The following is an 18,742-nucleotide window of genomic DNA, read 5'->3' on the forward strand; positions in this document are numbered from 1 at the left end:
GCTGAGAAGGGACGAGATGAGAAACTTTCATGTGCATCCTCATTGGTTAATGTGGGATTTGCTTAGCCTATCAAATCAGAGGCCTGCCTCACATCTCTGTAAGATAACAACAATTGTCTCCATGACGATACTGTATTTTTCCTGGGGGCTAGACGAGACTGTTCACATCCTGTATATAATAATGATTTCTCATCAAAATGTGTTGTTTATAGCAATTCAGCAGTCTATAAAAAGCCAAAGATTTGCCTTTGTTTTTATGCCATTTGTTGAAGCTTACATTTTGTTTCTCTGTGGTGAGGGGGCTTTTAACTGGGTCGGTGTGTGTGTGATGTCTGTGGAGACTCACGGATGTAGAAATGATTCCCAGGAGCCTCTGCGCTGGTGTGCGGCCCATGGTGTGACAAATGATGTCATCCTTACTGTGAGAGAAATGTCATTTGCTCTGTTGATCATGAAAAAAGATATTCTGAAGAATGTTGGTAACCAAACAGTTGACGGTAGCCATTGACTGAATATATATATATATATATATATATATATATATATATATATATATATATATATATATATATATATATATATATATATATATATATATATATATATATATATATATATATATATATATATATATATATATCTGTTATAATAGTTTGTGCAAACACTTCGTATTATCATTGTGAATTAAATGTGCTATATTCTGTATATACTGTATACTTGCCCTTCCTTGCAAATATGTCTTTATGTACCATATCTTATTATGTACACTGAATACATATTATTTTTAAGAGCTATGGCAGAGCAAAAATAAATTACATGAAGGTATAGTTAGTTTATTTGTGATCTATACCTCTAAATATAATGTGCAAGCCATATGGGATACTTTTACTGTGTTTTCATGGTGCATATGTTTATTTTATTCACTTTAACTCTATCTAACTCTATCTATTTTTAGCACATATAAAATGTAAAACAGACATAGCCATTTTAAACTTAAATGTGCAAGATGCTGTCAGTCGTTGCAATTTTGTTAGCTGTACAAAAATATCCCATTATGCTTTTGATATTGAAAATGATATTTGTATTTTACAAGAAAAATGCACATACACATTTCTCTGCTGATAAATTAGGTGGATAGAACAAAGCGGGGTTTGATATTACATCAGGGTGAATGAATGATGACGGACTTGTAATTATTTTGGGTGTACTTTCCCTTTAAATAAAAATCCCCCCATTAGATGAGTACCAGTGTTTTACCAGTGTGCCAAAACCTCATCCAAAGTCCTTGACAAACCCCTCCACAGACCCCAGAAATGCTAGTGGCGGCAGATGTATTTAGTTACTCGTTTCCGTCCTCGTGTTTTAGCAATATTCAACATTAGGGCTCGCAAAAATACCTCCATCCCTTTTAGATGAACACGGTTCCTTTTAGCTGTTGTCCAAATGCCAGACTGTAACTGGAGCACGTGTAGATCCACAAGCACCAGACTCACCCTAATTCCCTCCGTGTGCAGCGACTGTACTTCCCCGGCGCTGTGCTTTTCTACGGAATACACATAATGTGGTCAATTTCTTAGACCATCAGGATCACAACGTATTGTAGGAAAGAGGGAAGTCTAATTGAAAGCAGATTACGGATATATGTTTCCTCGTCCAAAAGTGTCGCCCAATATCTTTGAGATCTGAGTTATGAATCGAAGCGCTTACCTCACCAGGGCGGCAAGGCAGGTGCTTGTTTTTAAGAAGTCTTCTGGGACGTCGGTTTAAACTGTAATCGGACGATATTCATGGTACGTCCAGCAAAAAAAAAAAAAACATTAAACATATGGGAACAATCAGGATGTTTATTTGCTAAGTACACGTGTGTTTTTAAGAATGCAGTTAAATGGGGTACGCCTGATAAAATGCCAATAAAACACACACGTTTACTGACACACCCTCACCCAGAGTCAATCCAGCACGCTCCGAATGTTTTCTTAGCTGGGAAAGAAAGGATCTTCAGGGTGGACTGATGAGGTTTGGAATGAGGGGGTTGTACACCATCTTTTCCACCCACGATTTACAGGCAAAAGGCGATCTGACCTTGAGGGAGGGTCACTCAAAGGCCACAGGTCTCGGCATGCAGATGTAGCCACTTGCATTCTTGTGTTCAGGGGTCAGGGAACTATTGGGAACTAATGGAGAGCAGATTTAGTGGCTTGCTGTGTTTTTATTGTCCCACAGGTGCCTCTTGGAGAACTCGACTCGTGGACCTGTCAAGCATCCAAACCTGAACTTCCTGAAAATGACTCGTTTTTTTGTTTGCTCTCTAGCTCCAAAGCTGATGTAAAACCTCAAGGAAGCGTTTGTTGGAAACTTTGTTTCTGTAGAATGCGCTCAGGGACATTTCGAATTGGTAATGAGGTCTTGCGCCCCTCAAACAGTGGTTTTTAATCTGTGCTGTGGTTTAGAGCACTGGATGCATTTCAAAGAAGAGCAGGAGACCTTGGATGGATAAAGATGGATGGAATGATTGATCTCACTATGCATTGGTTCTGTTTTCTCTTTAAAAATTACTGCTACATTAATTTAAATTTTAATGTACTTACTTACACTGAAAACTTTTTCTGTCCTGCATAAACTACCCCTTTAAAAATATTGTTCATCTCATAGTCAGGGCTTAACTTTCTGTTGAATATCACATAAACAGCCCTGATATAAAAATGTGGGGGGAATTCTTCTGATATTGGGATTGAGAAATGTGATATCGTCATGGTGGTCCGGTATGATCCTGACTCTGTGTGTGTGGGCGGGCGGGGTCACTGATGATGTGCAGGACTGTTAGCATATCTCTTCAGGTCTGTAATGACTGCATGCAGAAGAGGGCTGTGTTATGTTGACCTGCTTCCACTAAAAACACAACGTTCACATTTTCATGATTTTCCTAAAATAAAATAAAAAAAGAGGTAAAAGGATGGAGTAGGGAAACTGATGAGATGCTATATTTCATCTGTATTTAAGAGTCAGATGTTTAGTAGTTTAGTGCTAAAAACATTGCACATCTGAAATCCGTCATATTATGAACATGCATGTATTTAATCACGCATATGACTAGGACTCATAAAATGTGTCGATCTTAAATAGGCAGTACATTTGCATAAGGTGATTAAAAGATATTTTGGTGTCATGTTCTCACATTCTCGAGCCGTTTCTTGCAGGTGGATTGTTTAGGATTACTTTCTTCCCTGTGGCTACAAATCAATACCGTGAGAATCAAGTCATCGACATCTCACACCTTTCTCTGTTTTGTTTTTCTCACCATTCTGTTATGCTTGTTACTGTCATGTCAACATTCCCAATGAAGGAATTCTAGTTAGGTGGTAATACTCGCTCTAGTCGGTTTCAAGTGGCTTTCATCTAAACTAATTTATGATAAAGCTTAAGGGGGAACTCCGGGTATTAAGACTTGTATTGTGTAATATAGTGGAAATAATATATCTTAATTAGTTTTATTCATTGAATAACACTTCATAAAAACCTGTGTCTTTGTTCTCTCCACTTTAGCCTTAATGACTTTGAGGCTTTTAGTAGACCACAGCTACTCACAGGTAGTGATGGATGTAAGAGTAGGCTTAAACCAAATGCTGTACCATCAGTTTTTCCCCACAAGGAGTCTAAACACCCCAGGATATCGAGTGAGATCCGCAGAGTAACTCCTTCAGGGGCTGCAGTGTCATGACAAGCGTCGGCATCCAGCCAGGATGGCATCTAGCGTTTTTTGTTGCTGTTTGTAACCTCTTTCAGTAGCTGTGGTCTACTACAAGCCTCAGAGGCATCAGGGCTAAAGTGAGCTTCTCTTGTTGCCCTTTGACTGAAAACTATACAATGTGGCATCATATCAGTATTTTATGGATTTCCTTTTGTGGATCTTGAATTTCCATGTTTCCCATTGACTTTTGCTGTGTAGAAAGAGCAGCTTGAACATTCTTCAAAACATCTTCTTTTGAGCTCCACAATAGAAAGAAAGTCATGTTTTGAATGGCATGAGGGTTAATAAGCAGACACAATTTTTTATTTTGGGATGAACTATCCCTGTAAAATAATCCTCAGCCGCTCATTGTAATGCTACACATGCTGGTTGAACACTGTAGTGTGTCTCTAACAGAGAAAATATCTTTCTTTATTACCAAGAGGAAAACAAAATGACCTATATTCTCATAGGCTTAGAGTAGCATGAGGTTGGTCAGTGTGTGTGTGTGTGTGTGTGTGTGTGTGTGAATAACGGGCCGTCCCATTGGTTGTTCCTGCTAATTCTATCCAACAGCATGACAAGACGGAGATTGATGGAGACAGAGAAACAGAAATGGAGCAGTGAATGAGTGTTTTGCTGAAGACAGGGAGGATGAATGTTTTTCGTGTTTGCCTGCAAAGAGAAAAAAAGTGTGTGTGAGTGTGTCATCCACCGTGTGCCAGTCTGCATTGTTGCTACCCATCCATTTCCTCTAGGCCAATCAGAGCCTGTGAATCCTGGGCGAGTAATGATGCTGCTTACGAACGAGTGTGTTTGACTGTGTGTGTGTGTGTGTGTGAGAGAGAGAGAGAGAAAGAGACAGTCTTCATACTCTCAGCACATCAGATAATTTTTTAATGAAGGGTCTCAGAGGGTCTCAGGAGACTTAATGGAGCTCTTAGTCGTGTTGCATTTAGGTATTAGACGACTTTATGTTTGTCTTCTCGTGTTGCATTTAGGTAATATCAGATGTTTCTCTTGAAACTACTTAGGTGAAATAAAAACAGACAGTTGGTAATATAAGAGCTTAGATCAGTTGTGTGTATGTGTGTGTGTGTGTACTGGTATATATGGTTTATGACGACACTTCCTGTGTCCCTAAGGCCTAAAAAAAAAAAGCAAAACAGTGTTTTATGAAGCTCAAAAATTGGCAATAGTTTTTCTGTAAGGGTTGAGGTGTATGGCGATAGAAAATTCAGTTTGTACAGTATAAAAACCATTACGCCTATGGAGAGTCCCTGTAAACCACATATGTAAGTGTGTGTGTGTGTGTGTGAATCAAGTTTGAAAGAACCCAAATCAAACTTTGATACTCTCGCAGCAAGGCTGTTTTATAAAACCCCTGTGCACACTTTAGTATCTTATAAAAAATATGAGCACATATTGAGTTTCTCACATAAATTCTGTCACACGCAGTGAAGTGCAGTTGACCTGAAATGAATAACCTCACATTAGAGACTCCAGCGGAGGGTATCCCTTTATGGGCTACAAAATGGCAACTTTGTCCTCATGCATTGTCAGGACATAAAGACGCTGAGGGCAATACTATAGTGCACTGCTCGCATAAATTGTGCATAAGTGCATGTTTCATTCGCCTGGAGCAGCTTTTTTAGAGGTTACTTAAACTGAATGCATTTGAGGAATTTTTTTTTATGTCCATACCACAGTGATGGTTAAATAATTTAAAGTGCACAATTTGATTTTTGCTACAAAAAATAAGATTAATGTAAAAAGATTTCTAATGCTTACCAAGGCTGCGTTGATTTGATCAAACAGTAATAATGTTATTACAATATAAAATATTATTACAATCTATTTTCTATTTTAATATATTTGAAATTACATCACTTCAGTTTTCAGTGTCACACGATCCTTCAGAAATTATTTCAGAAATGATTTCTTATTATTATCATATTGTTTTTTTTTTGTTTTGTTTTTTTTATGGAAACAGTGACACTTTTTTTAATAGAACGGATGAATATAAAGTTAAAAAACAGCATTTATTTAAGTTAGAAATATTTTGTAACATCACACCTGTCTTTACTAGTACTTTTAATCAATTAACTGCTTCCTCACCGAATAAAAGTATTAATTTCTTTAAAAAAAAAATCTTAAATCTTAAATTTCAGTAGTAATGTACAGTGTATACACACACGTTCATGCTCATTGACTAACTTTCTGTCTCTTTTTCTCTTCCATGTTGTCTCTCCATCAATCCTGTCTTGTCATCTTCTCTAGGTAAGTAATCATTTTTATGATTCAAATCTTATTTTATTTTTGTGTCTAAAGTGAAAAATACAAGTGATTTTTGCTTATAGTACACAGTGTTTTGCGCCACAATGTTGGTCATGGTCCTTCAGCTGCTCATACACAGGGAAACTTTTGCACTTTCGTACCAATTCCTGCAAAACCTGGCTCAAAATACTCTGCAAAGAACCATGATGAATATTATATCTTCAGGTTTTTTAAATACACAGTTTTGAATACAGACCTGTACAGATGTGGCCTGAAATCAGACACTCTTTACACACTCCCATGCAAGTTGGCAGGAGTGTGCGGGTCTTCCCGTATGTGGCAGTTTCCATGGAGACAACGAGTTAAAAATAACGGCAGAGACGGCTTTCCCGTGCCATTTGCTGGCAGCGTTCCCACAGAATGTTATGAAGCGCTCGGAGGACGTAACACACACACGCTGTGACGTAGTGTGGGGTGATGAACACAGGAGGGTTCAGTGAGTGTATTTTTAAACCCAGCTGTCTGCGAAAATGTCTGACCACATTTTCTGATTTAGGACTGTGGAGAACCACTCGAAACGTACATTCCACACAGACATCACGGCTTGAACTCTTTTCAGTTTCCGGAGAGAAAATGAAGAATTGTTGAAGTTGTGTGGCTTTTAGATTTTAGAGTGTATAATCATATATATTATGTATGTAGAGAGCGGAGAGCACTGTGTAGGGACCATGTCAATCAGGACACAGTTAATGCATGCAAACCTGAGCTGGTTCTCTGAATCAGGTTCATTTTAAATAAAAGAGGCACGCAAAATATGTATGGAATGTAGCATATGAATGGAAATGAGAACCACTGGTCTAGACTATTTCACATTATTTGGTTTGGATTGTGTAACATTTGTTGCAACTGATTTGTTGTTCTGAGCACTTCTCCACGCTTGGCTCATTTCTCGGACTGCCAGACGATGGCTTGAGCATGTGTTGTGCCTCCTCTGACTTTGTGCCGTTGGTGAGAGTCAGGAATACTGACATGTCCTCAGACGTAGACGGGAATGTCTGGATTGTGTCGATACAGAAGTATGATGAATATGATGAAACAGAGATGTAAAAGCCCACTGTAGTGTCTTAATTGAGTTTCTTTCCCCTCACATCCTCATATCTCAACTGCTTTTCACCTTCCCTCAAACCTTGTACCTGCGCGAGCCCCGTGTTTGTGGGCGTGCAGAGAGCTGTTGAGTGACAGCTGTGGGAAGTGTTGAAACTGGACGCACTTCTCTGTATGTGTGTGTGTGTGTGTGTGTGTGTGTGTGTTTACACAGGGCTCGTATGATCGCACTAGTGAGATGGTTACGTAACAGGCACCTTCATGCGAGCTGATTTTGGCCGTCGCTCTGCTGTCTGAAGAGCCTGAATGAACATCACGTGTTTCTCACACGACCCACGCCGAAAGCTGTTCTTTTCTTCTGTCAACTCGGCTGCTTTTAATGCAGTTAACTAAAGTTACGTCTGAACGCTGTGGTGTGTACATAAACTCTTTCGTGCTGAATGATTTGTGGGTTGTAGAATGAGGCTCGTAAAGGGGAGAGAGTGCTCAGTTTGCCTGCGCTAGTTTTGGAGGGAGAATCACAGGCCGTGTTTTCCAGGCGACCCGTGCTGCACGTGGAGAACACAAGATGACGCCGTATGAGGGAGATGAATGATTTTGTGAGCTCAGAGGGGAGTATTGATACATTTTTGGAAGAAGGAACTGTTAGAAGTGAAACGTGACCTTATTAGATGCTTTGCCGAACCTCAATAATTGTCTGTTTATTGATACGATCAGTTCATTTTAATGCTGATCTGTTGACTGGAGAGCATTCGTTTGGCTAGATGAGAAAAAAAGAGAGAACATTGTACATTCACAGCTAAATGGGAATATGTGATGATCACACTAAAGCTAAACTCGTGAACTGTAAGTGTAGATGCTTTATTTATTTATTAATATTGCTTGCAAATAAGAAAATTATATTATTATTATTACAATATAATGTTGACCCTATTTAATAATATTTATTGTAATTAATTTATTTATATATTTGTTTTTGTCCACATTTAATAAAATTGCTCGTGAAAAATAAATATCTAAATAATGATTATTTATTTATGTATTTATTTTGCCTATATTTAGCAATACATATTATATATAACGTTGCTATAATGTAATTTTGTCTTTTTTTAATAATATTGCTTGTAATATATTAACCTCAATTAAAATATTTATTTATGTAATTGTTTTTCCTTTTTTGGTTAATATTTATGTAAGTATATTTTGTTTATTGACCATGTTAAATATGAATATTAGTAGTATTGCTAGATATAAATAAATAAATAAATAAGCAAACTGGCCATTATTTATTTGTGCTTTTGTCCCTGTTAAATAATATTGCATTCATTTATGTTTTTGTCCCTATTAAATAACATTGCTTGTAAATAATTAACTAAATTATGCAACTATTTATTAATTGTTTGTTTGCATTTAATAATATTGCTTGCAGATTTATTTATTCATTTATTTATTACTGACGTTTAGCTGGTAAGCAAACTCCTCTGGTCTGCATTGGTGAAAAAAGTTCAAAATTATTTACATAATATTCATTTTAATGATCAGAATGAACAGATCTTCCACAAAGTTGTCATATGTTGCTTATATTGCTGTTCACAGTTGCTAAGTGATATAGCAATATGGTCTATTAATACAGAATGTGCAAAGCAAATTTATTTGCATTTACAGCCGTTTGAACGCAGCTCATCCGATCTGAACTTACAGTAAGAACTATAACCTAGCACATTTTTTCAGTCATGCAGGTTGTTCTTTCATTAAACTCTGGCATGAAGCACATCTTTCCGATAAATCATCACAGATGACATCAGAGAACAGAACAGGCTTTGTGAGGTGGGCTAGTTTGGCACTCGAAGCGTCTGATGAAAGATTCATACTATTATTCTCCTCCTTGTTTTAGTTGGCAGGTCGCTCGTGAGAGTGAACCTTCTCCTCTTTCCTCCTCCCTGTTTCCAGGATGAGCATGTTTGATCTGCTCTGAGACCAGTGATTTTGTTCCTGTTGTGGTCAGTGTGAGGGTCTCAGGTTGGGTTTGTTCAGTCGAGCAGAAACTTTCCCAGCTCGGGATGGGGAAGTCTCAATCGTGATGTTGTTTCTGGGATCTCTCTTATTCTCTTTGTAACAGCAGTGTCTTTGTTTGACCGTGAATTTTCAGGGATGAGAAACTCCCAACTGCGTGAGACGGGGACTCCCCAAATTCACAACCCCCCTCTCAAATTTAGAGTAATATACTGCTCCTCTGGCTCACCATCATGGAGGTAAAGTACCATAGTTCTACCATGTTTATTACCTTATCTTCTCATGGTAATAACAAATGTTGTTATTATATCTATAATGCATAAAAAAAGCAAACCAAATAGTATTAAACTTAATTTTCAATTATTAAAATATTTAAAAAATTATGAAAAACATTTTTTTTTGTGTGACTAGCTGAAATTAATTTAAGTTGAAGTACTAAAATTACTAAAACTAAAACTTAAAAAAATAAATAATACTAATAATAAAACTATAATATTTAAACTATACTATTAAATATAATAATAAAATTAAAAATTAAAATACAAAAAAGTTATATATAAAATAAAATATTAATAAACATTATAATAGTATATAAATATTACTAAAATAACACTGTTAATACCATAGTAAAACCTTGGAATAACATGTAAATTCATAGGGTACAAACTTTCTGTATAATTCATGTCCCATGATGATATTTATTGGTATTGGTATGATATTTATTGGTATGACCAATTATACCATGGTACTTTTTAAAATGAAATAAAATGTATTAAAACTATATATTTAATAATATAATAATAATTAAATGACATAACACTATTAAAACTAAAATCAATATGTAATAAAAGAAAAAGTCATTCAAAATATTAAAAGAAAATGTAAACGTATAATATAATAATTTTAAAATAATGTTAATAATGTGGGATTCTTGAAAGTACCTTGGAATGCCATAATTCGTGTTCCATGGTATTTATTTATCCATGGTACCAATTATACTATGGTACTTTTTGTGGCGTGTCTAAAAAAAACATGGCATTACCATGATAGCATATCCAAAAAACATGATATCAGTATGAAAATACTCTGCCGCATCACTGTTTTCGGGTATCTTTCATGTCCGTAGCACATGCTAGCAGGATAGCCAACTTGCTAAAGTTTAATATTTAGTGTTTTTAGCCAATAGCCAGCATTGCTAATTACTCTGACATAATTCAGCACTACTTGCGTAGCCCACCAAATTTTCTGTAATGTCTTGTTGACTTTCTTTTTTACGTTTTTTGATGATTCATTAATGCGTTTCTGCGTTCAGAACAGAATGTTTGTGTTGTTTCAAGCCAAAGCTAATGCTTTATTCATTCACGAGGGCTGAATTAGTTTTTCATGTCCATTGTGTTGGTACGACTACACTGAGATTAGCAAGTTGTTCTTGGAGCTTGTAAGACCAAATGGGTTCCTTTCTCATGGCCTGTTCAACATTTCATGGGTCATAAAAATCATTTTTAAAATGAACTTTTTTTTGCAGAGAACACACACTAAGAAAAAATTCGCTCTGATCTAAAAGGCCCATGATCCCGCCAAACCTGCATCGCTCACAAAACACAGCAGTTACAGGATTGGCAGACAGTCTGCATGAATGAATGTGAAGCAATGACGGAGGTCTGCTCTCAATAACATCTCTCTCTCTCTCCAAAACAACTCCACCAGACCTCCAGCCAAATGGATCTCCGTCAGCGTCTCTAACTTCTGCTACTTTGACTCAAAGGCCTCTCAAAATCCAGATCCGGGTCGTTTTTCTGAATCTGAACTGTAAGAAAACACAGTTAGATAACTATATTCTGCAACATTTTGTTGAGTTAAGTTGTGATAAGTCTAGCAGCGTGATATTTAATAACGTATTCTTTTAAGTAATGTGCTGAACATTTTGTTTTCACATCCTTTTTGGGTAGTTAGACCCCCAAACCCCCAGTCATCTGCACCCTGGTCTGGCTGAATGAGGTATTCAGATGGTGACGAGCTTAATGGTGATTGGATGAAACTCGACCTCTGCTTAGCTGAATTCAAAAGGGGGTCTCCAGCATTGAGCCTAATTACAGAAAAATCAGCATGGCCAGTCGCTGACCTTTCCCCCCAGGTCAGTCTGCCTCAGATCAGAGAGCTATGCCTCTGTTAGGAGTGCTGTAATGAGGTGGCTGGGGGTCAAAGGTCGAGTCTGTGACTGTAGAGAAGTGAAGTGACGTGTGGCCAAGTGTGGTGACCCATACTCGGAATTCGTGCTCTGCATTTAACCCATCCAAATATATATATTCCCCCCATACACTTCAAAAATGGACACTAAATAAATTAATAAAAATGGTTAAAGTCAACATTATCTATTTTTCTAAAATCTAAATAATAATAAAAAATACAAATAAAGAATTTTTTTTTTTTTTTCATGTCAGCAAAATAATTAAACTAAACACCACGCAACCAGCATAATGTGACGTTATTATATTTTTCTGTGGTGGACTTTTTGTACATTGTATGTGTCCTCTCATTTTTACAGTAACCTGTTGTGGTAACACTTTAGTTTAGGGACCAGATCTCACTGTTAGCTAGTTGCCTGTAAGTATGCATATTATTAGCATATTGGCTGTTTATTCGTTTTTTTTTTAAGCATATATTAATACCTTATTCTGCATGGCCATATTTTAGATCCCTTAGACTTAAACAACCTTACTAACTATTAGTGAACAAATTAGAAGTTTACCGAGGCAAAAGTCATAGTTAACAGTTAGTTAATAGTGAGAATTTGTCCCCAGTCTAAAGTGTGACCACGATTGTAAATTAGATGTTAATTGTTCATTGTTGAATTGTCAAGGTTTGTTGATGTGAAATGTACCCAGTTATAGAATGAGGCATATATATTTATTTTCAGATATACAGTAGTCTGAGATATTGTTCTTAACCTGGCTGTGGAGATTCTATGAAGTTTATTTACCTGTAAAATAGGTATTAATCTATACAAGACTAGAGGGCATTATATCTCATGAGAGATCAAACCGTATGATACATGTTACATGCCTAAGTTTAATTCGTGTTAGGGGTTTGATCACATCACTAACTGTAAGTGTGAGCAATAGTACCAGCAAACTCTGGTCATGAACGCTGAAGATGGAAAATATTCATGAGTAAACCGCAGCATGGAGCAATACATCACAGCTGGATAAACAAGAGTTCTGCGTCTGAACTTTAGCGAACGCTGCTCGTTCGACTCCTTCTGTCAGCCTTTGAAGAGTGTTTTTCTCAGGGACTCTGGGGTTTGGGTTCACTTCTGAAACTAGACAGCTGCTCTGAGGGTCTGCACCACTTTCTGCTGATTTTTGGCCTTTTTAAAGAAAAAAACTATTGGTTTTTTTGTTGTTGTTGTTTTTTGTTTTTTTTGAGAATGTGAAAGTGTCCAGCAGACCTGTTCTTTTCAGGGGGTCTGGTGAGTTTTGAAGACTGTGAATGGATCTCTGAGTTTTGTAAAGTTTCCTCAGGGGCTGAGTTTGAGTTTGTGTTCTTCAGATCCGGCTCTGCTGTGTGTGTGTGAGAGAGTGTGTGTGTGTGTGTGTGTGAGAGAGAGAGAGAAAGAGAGCAACTTTAAAATGGCCATCTGCCAGGCTTTTACGGTTACGGATACCAGACCCTGTCAAATGATCAGACTGAATTTTGCCTGTCAGACAAAAGAAAGGGTGGAGAAAATGTTATGAAATTACATTATAGGTGGGGCCTGAGCCACATGTAGAGATCAAAATATCACAGAGATTTGATGGTTGCAAGTAAGCAACCACCTAACAACCACCCAGACCACCTTAGCAACCACATAACAACACTCTGGTACAGGGTTATTATACACTTCACTCAGAAAATGCTCGTAAATTTCACAAATAAATACACAGAAATGACTAGTAACATTGAATTTAACATTACGTTTTGAAGTACATTGAAAATGTATTTTTTCCAATAATCTTATTTTATACGTGTTTTTTATTTTTGTATTATTATTATTTTTTTGCAGTGCAGTTTGCTAAAACTTCAACTAAAGCCATTAAAAATACTTTTCTTGAAATAAAATAACTAGTAGTAAAGGCATCATTTCTATTTTTTTTTTAAATTCTCATTCATTTTCATTTGGTTTAACTTGATGTTGTAAAATATTAAAACTAATACAAAAAAAAAAACTAATAATAGTAATTAAAAAAAATTACTATCTCAGCAATTCTAAAATAACTGTGGTGGTAAAAGCAAAATTCTTTACACACTTTTGTAAAATACCAAATTCGTATACTTTTCATGGTGGCAAAGCACACACATTTTAAAGCAAGTTGATGCTAATGCACTTTGACCCTTCTGACCGAAACGTCTAATGAAGTTAATTTCTGCCAGAGTTCGGTTTGCAGTCTTACAGGCTCTGGTTTGGAGAGTAAATGTCTTGTGAACCACATCACTTGGTTTTTAATGATTCGGTATGGGCGTCCCGCTAATGTAAACAAGACGTTGTGGATATACTGTATAGTTTAATCCAGTCAGTGCTACGCATAGTTTTGGTCTAATTCATTCCTACGGAGCACACAAATACCATCCATGTGTGCTCTTGGCTTTAGCTAAACCACTGCAATTCAGCGCTGGATAGGAGAACCAGGTCCGCCGATCCAGTGTTAGTTTAAGACAGTGGAGAAAAGACATCCTGTGCTTCCCCTTTGGGAGATTTCAATCACAGATGGGAAATTTAATCAACTTTGCTTCAGTAATATTTTGAAAAGAATCTTCCATAAAATACTTTTTTAAACTTTTATGCATTGTAGTATTCATGGCATGCATTATATTGTATGGTACAAATATATATATATTTTTTTTATATATATAATTTTCATGGACGCAGCTGACAGACTCAGGCTTTATAAAACCTACAATCACATTCCAGGATGATCTTTGAGCTCCACCTACTTGGACCAGATCAAAGAGCTTCATCACAGAGGAAGGAGCAAAAGATCAGGAGAAAGACAGAGGGAATTACAGGGGAAGCTTTTCTTCCTGTGCTGAGATCATGGTGGAGATATTCAATAAAAGAGATAGAAACTATGGCTATATAATGCAAGTGCTTAAATTTAAAGTACAGGTGTGCATTAACAAACCTCAGTACTTAATTTAAGAATGAAGATAACTCAGCAAAATTTTAGCTGACTCATTAGATGTGTTATTTTTGGACGTCTGCCTGCTGTCTGAGACTAAAACTCCTCCCTTTCCTCCTTCTCATTCATTCAGTCTTACTTTTTTCTTCATTGTGTCCGTGTATGTGGTTTAGAGGAATCATTTATGGCCATCCTGGAAAGGAAAACTACATTTAGTAACCAGCTAACACAACTATATTGTAATACAAATTTTGTGCAAAAACTTTTATTCTGCATACTTAATTTGACAGAGGTATGTAACAATGGTACATTGTTTTGACATTGTTAGCAAATCCCTATAATAATTTATAAACAATATTATACTTCAAACCAGGTCATATATTCACCATCAACAACATTTGCTTTTCTTTTTAACTTTGAACTTTCTTTTGAAAGAAAAAATATATATAATGGTTTCCACACAAAAATTAAGCAGCATGACTGGTTAACATGATTGGGTAACATTGATATTATTAAGAAATGTTTCTTAAGCAGCAAATCAGCATATTAGAAAGTTGTCTGAAGGATCGTGTGTCAGTGAAGACTGGAGTAATAGAATTATTTTAGAAAGTTATTTTAAATATGTTTTACAATGTTATTTTACTTTGGGATTAGGGTTTGGTTTAGGGTTAGTTGTGAATAATCAATTGTTATTATAATAGTAAGTACATGTAACGTGTAACAAGGCCACCTTAAAAATTGTTACAAATTTTTTTATTTCTCTGCATTGTACAATCGTTGCTGATGCAAGGAACTTTGGACTTCTAAACACACATGCATCCACTTCCTTCTTTACAAATACCGCCTCTTTGGTCCCAGGTGTAAACTGCTCTGTAAGGTCTTTGTGAGTTTAAACACTGTTCTTGTGGTCTTACTCCAGCGTTTGGTCATGATGGCGCCAAGGTCGGCAAAGGCTGAGAGTGAGTCGGATTAGAGGAGATTAAGACGAAGGCTTGTATTTCTATCTCTCTGTCGCTCTCTTTCTCTATAATTGTGTGTGTCGTCAGCACAGAATAAGTGTCCTTTTTGAGAAACGTATCAATGCCTTCTATATGAAGTCTCCTCTCATTTAGTCAGCAATACTTTTGCAATTGAGACCCTCCGGAGGAAAATCTCATTGCACTTTTATAGCTCAGGAGAAATGTATTAACTTGGTTTTTAGATGTTTCTTCAGAAATGTTATGTGTTAGTAATCATAAAATGAATGTGGATTGCACAGTTTAGATTTTTGTATTTTTTATGTGAAAAAAAATCATATTGAAATATTTTTAAAGTATATTTGAATTCATATTGAAATCTTCAACTTTTGATTGCAGATTTTGGTGTCTTGACAAACCTAAATACAGTTTGAGATCTAGAAGGCCCTCAACTTTCACACATTATTGATCTCTTCTGAAACACACATGTAAGATTACTGGGGTCTTTTGCTCAAGGAAACCAGAAGTGTCCATTTGATCTTGAATTAATCTTACTGCTATCTAGGAGAAAGGAGGAGACACTAAGGTGATGTTATTTATATTTGTTCTGTCATATGTTCTAGATTAAAGATCTGGTTTGTAGCAGTTTACCATCTGCCTCCTCGCTGAATCTTCTACACCACCATCACAAACCAGTGATTGGTGTACCAGCTTACATAACACACAGGCCGTATATGAGTCTGTTTATACACTAGCCACAATTAGTAAATACCACCCATTTACAATAGTAACAGCGATTTCCAGCTTGATTTTTGTCTGAAAACAATAGGTTGTAAATTGCATACTGGTTCCTTCAAACCATTAAGAAGATTGAGTCCTTGTTTTATGGGTCGTTTCACAGGTGGCTCTTTAAAGTATTGTCAGTAGACAGGATACAGTTTCTTTAGTCTGGTGCCCAGGAAAATGTCACAAAGATGCAATTGCTTTGTTTAGGGAAAATTTTGTGAATGGGGGTATCCTGATGAAAAGACTATATCCCGAACACCTCTGTCCACAATAATTTGGACAAACAGGTAGTCTTGCCTTTTAACTTGGACCACTGGTTAAGCAATAAGTTGAAATGTTACATTGTACAATCAAACAGAGAGTTTTAAAAGAGCCCCAGTGCTTGCAAGCATTGGAATGTCAACTTGGTAATCATTTCTCTGCGTATTACATTTCTTTTATATTGATTCGTAGTTGCTTTGGGTTGCCATTAATTGTGAACCAAACACGCATACATAAGCCTGTGCAACTAACAGCATTAACTGTCCAGCGTCCCACTGGCAGCAATGTGGATTAATGACCTTGTGCTTCCTCCCTTTGGATCGCTCCAGTGAAGCATAAAGGGATTATAGCAGCCCAAGTTGTGGCTGGACTGAACCATGTGCACTGTCTATGGGGGGTAAAGGACATAACAAGGTGGAGACTGAGGGGGGTGGGGTGTTGCAGATGTTGCAGCAAAGTTAAGCTGAAAGTAGCCTGAGGTCACAGTCAGTCAGTCAGTCAGAGAGAAAGAGAGAGAGAGAGAGTGCTGTGATTCCATGGGGGTGATGAACAAGCCTCAGGGGGCTGAAGAAAGTCAAATGAAAACACAAGAAAAAAATGAGAGGAAAGATAGAGACATGCTCATCCCTTGCTGACCAGCTTGGTTGAGACGCTGTATTATAGTCATGGCTCTTGGATGCTGTATGCCATTGAGGTCTAAAGGTACAGTAGATGTTTCCTGTCATAGTGACCTCTTAAATTGCTCTTTGTAGCTTCTTATGTTTTAGAGTTAATCCATAACTGTCAAACCTTGTTTTGCAATCTTTTGCCTGGACGTAGTTTGATTTATAGCCTAGAAACTATGACTTAGGTGAATTCATGTCCTTTGAATGTTGCAAAATATACTTTTGCATCATATTTACTACGTAAAATAAGCATTACTTTTCATCTTTGGGGGCTCAATGAACTTATTAACTGCAATGTATGGTTGTGATGATGTGTACCTTGAAGATTTGCTGAATTGGCACTCTTTAGTTCTTAATGCACTTCTGCAAGTAAACCCAAACATTGATTAGTGGTTATACAAAATGTGCTCTGACCCAAGAGGAGGGGCGGGAAGGTGGTCTTCAGCAAGGTGTGGTGTCATTGAAATTAATGGCTAACATTTGGAGGGCTAGACTTTCCCACGTAAGAAGGTGTAGGTGTTTGGATTGGGGAATGTCAGCGGTCTGGGCTTGGCTCGGGGTTCATGTCTCAACCAGTGGATGATGATTAGAGGATGACTGTAGGCTGGTTAAAATCACTGCCAGTGACCAAATTGCTATATATTTGGTTGCAAGTAGGCTGTAATAAGGATGCGTGATATATTGGTTTGGGTGAAATTGGATAATTAATTGTGCATCAACCATTTAATATCATCCATTATTGAATTTCATTATTTTTTTTTTATTTATTCATCAAAAAATGTGAGTGTGTGTAATAAAAAGATTTTTTCAGCACAAAACATGCACAATTTCAAATTAATGAATATATATATATTCTTTTTTTCATCAGATTTATTTTATTTATTTTTAAATAATTATTGCACAATTAAAAATATAAGTGCATCCCTACTGTGTCAGCTTTGCTGATTTTCAACAAGCTTTGTATGTCCCATTTTATTTATCAACAAAATAATTGATTTGGTTAAAGGTTATAAAGGTTAGATTCTGCACCCTTGATATTTACAGGAAAGGAGCTGAGATTAAGATGTTGCTGAGAACGCTATGAAATCCAACGTTGTAATTATATAAAATGTTCAGAAAAATGTTCTGTTGTAGTTGAAGTATATATTAAATTTCCAATATGAAAATCAGTTGATGTTTTGGAATGTCTGGCATGAGTCTATGCCAATGCCTCCAACTTCTACTTAGCTTTCCATCTGTGGTGTTAAAAATTGACGTTTTGCATGTTCAATCTATGGATAACATGATGGAAGAATAGCACTGAATTTGTAAAGATAGCAGAGAAAACAGGGAAAAGGATCAGGAAAGGAAAAGGTTTAGTGATTAAGCCTGTTCTGTTTACCATATCCACTTTTCATGCCAAAATAAGCCTGTTGGCTTATCTCAGATGATACCATCAGTAGACAAGTGGTCTCCATGAACCATTTCTATTGTTTTTAGGAGCTGTTTACTGATGTCTTTAGAGAGCAGATAGAGGCATTGTAGATGGCCTGTATTGGTCACCTTTGAGATTTCTCGTGATTTGTGTTGACAAGGGGGAATTCAAAAGAATTAATTTTGTTTGTTGATAGCAATGCTTTTTTGTATGTTATCTTTGTTGTTAAATGATTGGTTCTCTAAAAAAATAATGGATTTATGGCCATTTCTAAAGCTCAATATCTAATATGTAATTATAATTCTATGAAAAACTGCTGCCATGATCACCTGGAAAAAGTGCAACCCTTTTTGTACTGAAATGCTGTGTTCCCAAGTAGTAAT

At 36.5% G+C, this 18,742-nt stretch overlaps 1 protein-coding gene across 4 annotated transcripts in view; it reads left to right on the plus strand.

Annotated features, from left to right (window-relative positions):
- LOC113070965 (Nance-Horan syndrome protein-like) overlaps positions 1-18,742 on the plus strand; it is an 81,376-nt gene that overhangs the window by 38,837 nt on the left and 23,797 nt on the right. Inside the window, exon 1 of one of the 4 annotated variants that reach the window (XM_026244314.1) lies at positions 16,539-16,982. The exons of the other annotated variants lie outside the window; for them this stretch is intronic. Within the exon in view, the coding sequence (XP_026100099.1) occupies positions 16,946-16,982 (37 nt within the window). The 5' untranslated portion in view covers positions 16,539-16,945. Of the gene's footprint in view, positions 1-16,538; positions 16,983-18,742 lie in introns of those variants that run through there. 4 annotated transcript variants of the gene reach the window in all.

Source organism: Carassius auratus, unplaced genomic scaffold (assembly GCF_003368295.1).
Source record: "Carassius auratus strain Wakin unplaced genomic scaffold, ASM336829v1 scaf_tig00005501, whole genome shotgun sequence".
Taxonomy (NCBI): domain Eukaryota; kingdom Metazoa; phylum Chordata; class Actinopteri; order Cypriniformes; family Cyprinidae; genus Carassius; species Carassius auratus.